Below are 7,058 nucleotides of genomic sequence, written 5' to 3' on the forward strand. Positions count from 1 at the left end.
CCTCTGTGTTTCAGGTCTCAATTATTATTTTTATTTTAATAATGGAAAAAAATACACACAACAAATGCGACAATATGATGACATGACAGTATATCCTCACAAAGACAGAGAAAATAAACAATATAGACAATAGAAAACAACAAATAAATGAAATAATGAGACAAAATGAAATTATGTTACATGTTATGTTGTGCTACTTTGTAGCAATTATTTTTCCAAAGGAATTTGACTTTGCAACATATTTATTTTTAGGAAATATGATTCAGATTAGTTCTGATGAATTTTGACCCAACACAATACTTATATTTATTATCTAGGGACTGCCAACACAATGTTTAAAGGTGCACATTTAAAACAAATGTTTAGCCAAATTTAGATATTGATCTCCAGACACATTACATCTTCCCCATTACACAATCTACATAATGACTGTTTAATGTTAAACATGTTATTGGATCTAAATTATGAATAACAGAGTTTGTTATAAACTGCTGACCGCAGCACCAACAAACAAGCAGCCACAGAAAGTCGAGCTCCTCTTTCACTTTTATTGCTGAAGACAAAACGCTTTCTTACAGACCGTCACTGAAAGAATCAGTGGCGCTGCGTTACAGCAGCACCACTGCACAATTAAAACGGCAGTAGAAGGGTCTGATTCATCGGCCGTTATGTGGCCACAACAACAAATGAATGAGCCCTTTCTTCATCAAATGTCTCCTCAACCACATTAACAGCCAGACAAGGAGCGCGTCTCAGAGGAGGTTTGTTTAAATGCTGTGACGTACCGCTCCGTGCCATTTACTCTTCTCTTTCTTTATTGCTTACTAGTGAGACAATTTGTCTCATTAGATTAACTGTGCAGTGTCTTTCACCCCCCTGAACACCTGACCAGCAGCTCCCTGCACTGTGGTCTGGGGTCCTCGATTGGGGGGGGGGGGGTCTGGATGCGGAAATATTTAACAGCTTGACACCAAGCCTGGCGCAGAGTGATTCATGTCAGACATGACCGACATAAAGGGACTCTTAACTGAGCTGTGTTTGTATATAGAGACATGGCAGTGGAGGCCGGGGGGGCCTTGCCGTAATGGCGAAGGATTTTTTTGGATTCCTCTTCGTCTTCACTTCGGCTGCATAATCAAAAACCCATTCCCTCATCAGGTTTCTCCCGGGTTGAAGAGTGCATTGAGTCAGGAAGAGAAGTCCATTAAGCATCCATTACTCTGCTACGCTGATAGATTACTGTACATCGAGGGATCGCAGCTTGTGCAATTTCATGAGGTTACTTTTTTTTTATATATATATATAATCCATATATTTATAATCCATAACAAAAGTTATTTAGGAAAACATCAGATTATGAAAACACAAATCTTTCTAATAAATGAAGAAAGTTGTTTGTGGTCCTTTTGTTGTTCAGTCTACAATGAACATTTATTTAAACCAGATGTTGTATCAGAAAACGAATCAAATATAAAGCTTGAGTTTAATCTGTGATCCGTCTTCACTGTTTACATGTTGAACAAAATCTCATCAGTCCGACCGGCTGCAGCGTCCAGTCACATGACTGATGAACAATGAGGGGGCGTGTCGGCCGTTAAAACACTTCCTGGAAGTCTGTTCTCGTGGGTCCTCGCTCATGGCTCCTCAGAGCAGAAATAAGAGCTTTGGGACGGCCGTCAATATGGCGGCGCAGAACAACTTCCGGTTCGAGGAGTCAGAAGTTCAACAACCAGAAGTTGTTGAAAAGCGACGAAATGCCAATTAAGAGACTTGGGACTTGTCCATTTCCTCGATTCCGGTTGAACCGGACCCGGAAGTTGGAAATTACGTCTTATGGCGGACGTTTGAGAGGAGAACTTTCAGGTCAAAGAGCTGATATCAGATCAGCCTGACCTCACAATCAGACAGCAGACTGGCGGGAAAGGGAAGCAGTACATGCGAAGCTTCTCTACTAGCCGTACACCAGACAGGTTTGGCTAGCTGGATGACGTCATGCTAATAACTTATTTAGCTTTTTAAAACAACGGGGACAGATCCAGCACGGACAGCTAGGGAGTGAGGGACATGAAGCACCTGTCTGAGAAATGCATATATAGTTATAAATAAATAATTATATATATGTGTGTTTTATATTATAGTGAATATTATTATGTGATATACATTATTATATTATACAGAATAGTATTATATGATATATATATTATTATATTATACTGAATAAGATGTCCTGACGTGTTTATCAAAGTGTTATTTACTGCTTTTTTTCATGTTGGAATAAAAGGTTAAATATTTAAATGCAAAGTAGTAATACGTGTTTGACACCTTAATTTGTTTGCATTAAATAATTCTGGGATGTTTGCTGACATTGATTGGATGTGGCACAGCCCTACCTAGAACATGTTCCACCAGCCGCCACTGAACCTCACTATTTAAAACACTTCACACTCGTCCCAGCGAGCACTGGTTCCCGTGCAAGCGTGAGACGCTTTACGCTTTGTTAATGCCCGTTCTGGCTGACAAGCAATATGTTCTGTGAAGAAGTGAGAAGTCAACGAGTGTAACCAGCAGAAAGCCATAAAGCAACCTCCACAATGACGAGGAGGAATTATAATTCACTGTAAACTTCTATATTATATTCATGGCCTGCTTTATAGCCTTCATCCAAGTCTTGTGAAGAAACAAGTCCAGTAATAAATGTATTATGATCAAACAAAGGTAGAAAGGGTTAAAATCCTGTCAACAATTTGATTTGGCTACAAAATACCGAGTTAAATGTTGTTAAAGTCTTCAACTCATCAAGACTTTTCTCCGTTTTTTAATTCTTCATTCACCGTGGAGGCACGAGAGAATAAAGTTTTCTTCAAAAACTCAAGGTAACACGGGGTGAGTACTATATGATACACAAATGGTAGTTTTGTGGGTGAACTATTCCTTTAAGGCAACACAAGCACACTGTGGACGTTATGGGCAGAGGCGAAAGTCCTGCAGACCTAAACTGCACCAAAACCTCACCTAATCCCAACAATCTGTCATCACAAACGCCACTATTTTTAAACCGTGTGGTTTAGCGGGACCAATCCCAGGGCTTCTGTCCACTTCACTGTGGCAGGACCCATTCATCTTCAGTGACTGGAAACGTGGGTGCAGAGGGTGTGGCAAAACTGAAAGCCTTATATCCATTGGGTGGCGACTGATATTAAATATTTTGCGGCCGTCAGTCGAGCTCACACTGAGGGAAAAAAAAGCTGATTACAAAAAGTGCCACAGTGCAGCCACAACGCTTTCCACCGTCATGAAAGCAGATCCTGATTGAGGAGCTCCCACAAAGAGCTTTGCTTAAACAGCTGCCCGTCTCCTCACTTTGTTCCCAGCATCCAACCAGTCTGTGCATGCGGAGACGGTTACCGACGGTTATTTGAAAGAGGATTTGCGGCTATCACGGTCCTCAGCCTCGAGCAGACACCACTTACCAGACTGAGGGGCAAACAATGCAGACTCTTTTGGTGGTTTGTTTCAACACACTGTGGTGTCACATGGGAACAGACTGTTTAAAGAATAAATCGAGCAATTCAAAAAGAAACCTGTTGGTCTGACACCGTGTGCTCTGTCTTAAGTCCCTGACGCTTCTGGGTTTCTCATTAATAACTGTTTAAAAATAGCAGTAGAGAGTTCTCCTCAATAAAAGAAAGTTTCCCCAACGGAGTGTTTTGAATGAGTACCAGCATGTGAGTAATTTGCTGGTGTGAATGGGGGCAGCAGCAGTCTTTTAGACACCTAAATAAGATATCTATATTAGTTGAAGTGTACACTATATTTAGTATATTTTCACAGCTTTACTTGTCTTAAGAAAGCCTTTTCCAACAGGGATCTGAAGCTCTTCAAAGCCACAACACTCCTCTGACAAAAACAGTAATTTCTCCTCACAGAACACAGGAGTTGCCTCATTAGTTGTGTTATTGTCTGACTTTTGTGATTTAAAGGGATTGTTCGGATTCACCAAAGTCACACAATAACACGTTCAAACTAACCAGTTGGTAGACGAGCAACTCCCGTGTTCTGTGAGGATAAACTGCCGTTTTTGTCAAAGGAGTCTTGTAGCTTTGAAGAGATCGATCGTAGCTAACGGCTTCAGCTCCCCGTTGGAAAGTTGATATTTATATTTATTAGGTTTCTAAAACAGTTCATTGCTTTGCTCCTGTGTTAAACTTCATCTACTGTAGATAATACACTGACTCTGGATAAGAACTTCATACAACCCCACCACAAAATATCCAAACTATCCCTTTAAGAAACAGTAATAACACTAAGTAGGGTGACTTAAATACTTGTTATTTGTAATGGTCTCTGTTGCCAAGCAGAGTCGGCTGTTTTCCGTTCTTTGTTTCCTTTCTCTTGAGACCACAGAGGGAATAAGCCATGTGGCTGTTTGTGTTATCCCGACTATTTCTATTTTTAGAGTTTTGCTTTTCAGAATAAGGCTGAAACTAAAAGTAACAACACATCTCAGCTAGTGTTCTGGAGAAGCTAGAAGAAATATACTCATGCTGGTGAATCCCTCCCAAGTCCAATTCCATTACAGTCACCTTACACAAAAAAAGGTCAGAGGTCATCAAGACTTAGATCAGATCCTAAATCTGCGTTCACATCTTCATCAAGGAGATCACCACCATCATCATCATCATCATCCTCCAGATCTGATCCCGGACCAGCGAAGTCACTCCGTCTGGACTGAACGCTCAGACGCACTCGAGGCTTCTGATGAGGAGCTGGCAGAGATGAAGAGCAGAGAAGGAGCAGTTACTGTGAGTGTGTGTGTGTGTGTGAGACTGAGTGCCTCTTGTGGGATTAAGCTGGAAAATATTCAAATGTCTTCCCATAACTGTGAAACAAGTATGTGTGTGTGTGTGTGTGTGTGTGTGTGTGTAAACAATCGCCAAATTAGCTTGGCTTCATGGGTCCAAATCACTCTGGGAAACATTTAGAGTAGAGATTGTAATCTCTTCCGGGAACATCAACCTTCTGTTACGGTAAGTCTCAAGGGTGAGCAGTGCGCACGCACGCACGCACGCACCCATATTTACTGGTTTCACAGAAAAAGTTGGAGAAGAAATAAGAGCTTTGGAAGAACACAGAGGGTTCACCAACATGCTCACAATGGTGCCGTACATTTATGACCCAGTTTCTTGTCATTCTCGTCTCTTTGTACTCTTCTTCTCTGCCTTCATCATAAAACGTGTGTAAACTTGTGATGCATTTTAAAGAATGTTCTTGACATTTTGGGAAACTTGCTTATGCACTTTCTTGACGAGAAAATCAATACCGCTCTCACGCTGGTGTCCACGTAAAACGCTGGAGACACACCCCCTCTCCATTTATTTCACCCTAGAGTTCATCAAATAAATAATTAACTGAATTATCAAATTGTAAATTAAACTTGGAAGCATTATGCAACATTGTGAAACTTTGGCGCTGCTGTTTACAGCAGCTGAACTCTGCCTCTAACCGAAACAGGTTCTGTGGTTCACACATCTGACTGAACGCTGCACATGCAAGACTTTGTGGTTATTTTGCACAAACAGTCACTCACTAACAAACACATTCATATATAGATATAGATATAGATATATATATAGATATAGATCTATTTCCTGTCGTCACCGTGAGGCTGCGGAGGCTCCAGAACAGATGTGGTTCAGAGAGGTATCGGACGAACGTGCATATTTGCCACCATGTAAAACTATTCCTTTAACCAACTGTGTGCTGAACAGGCGAACGCAGGCGAGCGCTGAGTCAGATCTACTGGGATGAATCAGAGAGAGGGCTGAGCCAGATGTGTGGGGGAGGGACGGGAGGGGGAACAACACGTCCCATCTTGCTGTAAACCGCCATCGTTCTGTGTCAATCTGGTGCACATGTAGGTGGACCGAAGGCTTACAAGAATGACATGACGAGAACGCGTGACGTTTGTGTTGCGATGACTCAGCGCGCTGTGCTTTAGTACCTGGAGGTGCACGGGGCAACCGTGCTTAGGTGCATTTTATAAAAAGAAGACATTTGTCCTCACCTTTATCATCCAGCCATGACAGATCATCCGAGCTGACCTCAGCCAGGCTCGGGGTCGGGCTGAAGTCTTCTGAGTCAGAGTCCGCCTCTTCAGCTCGGACCCCTCTACTGCGGCTGGTAGGGAGCGGGAGCGGTGACGGACCTGAATCACATAGAAAGACACAGTTCATGGGAGACACTCAAATATCGGTATTCACAGACTGATCAGATTTGAGATTTTGAGAGTATTTAGCCTTCATAACATGTTCTTTCAGATTAGTGGAAACCAAACATCTAAAATACACATTTAGGTGTTTATTTTACTACTTTGTCTATTTACGTTAGTAGATTTCTCCTAAATTCACCAAAAAGTTACCCTAAGATAACGTCTCATTTGCATATTCAAACATGACATTTCAGGAAACTTGTATTAGAAAAAATAATTGTCTTAATGTTAGTAATGAACTGGGGAAGTTTCATTGTGATATCTATTAGTTGTTTTTTTTTTTTTACCATATTCACCTTCAAAACGTCTGTAATCTTCCAAAACATCTCTTGAAAGGCTGTTTTCTCATAATACGTTGTTTCTCAGACTCTGAGCCAGAAATCTCCACTTCAGTAGTTCTTACAGACACCAAACTCCACAGTTTCATTCCTCTCTATATTCCGAAGGTTTTTACTGAGGGGTTTGTTCATAGATCATTAATATTGTCATATATACAACATTGTATTCTTAAAAACATGGAGAAAATGAATTTTTTTTATGGCTTTTGACGCAATTTTTGACACAAAGAGATATTAAAAATGTCTCTTAAATGTGTAAAAACCTTTGACACCTGGCTTTTTATTCTGGAAATGTATGAACATATTTGATGAGATAATGTCTGATTTGCATATTTAAATATACAATTTCAAAAAACCTTTTACCCTATTCCCCTGTAGTGTCTCCCCTTAAATACTTTAACATGCTGTGTGTGTGTGTGTGTGTGTACGTGCGTGAGGCCCAGAGAAGGAGA

The 7,058-nt window shown here is 40.9% G+C and overlaps 1 protein-coding gene across 1 annotated transcript in view; it reads right to left on the reverse strand.

Annotated features, from left to right (window-relative positions):
• Positions 1-6,886: 6,886 nt before the first annotated feature.
• The window catches only part of LOC116394884 (uncharacterized), a 4,353-nt gene continuing 4,181 nt past the window's right edge, over positions 6,887-7,058 (reverse strand). Inside the window, exon 7 of the mRNA XM_031868250.1 lies at positions 6,887-6,891. Within this exon, the coding sequence (XP_031724110.1) occupies positions 6,887-6,891 (5 nt within the window). The remainder of the gene's footprint in view (positions 6,892-7,058) is intronic.

Source organism: Anarrhichthys ocellatus, unplaced genomic scaffold (assembly GCF_004355925.1).
Source record: "Anarrhichthys ocellatus isolate YVR2014 unplaced genomic scaffold, GSC_Weel_1.0 scaffold42, whole genome shotgun sequence".
Classification (NCBI taxonomy): Eukaryota; Metazoa; Chordata; class Actinopteri; order Perciformes; family Anarhichadidae; genus Anarrhichthys; species Anarrhichthys ocellatus.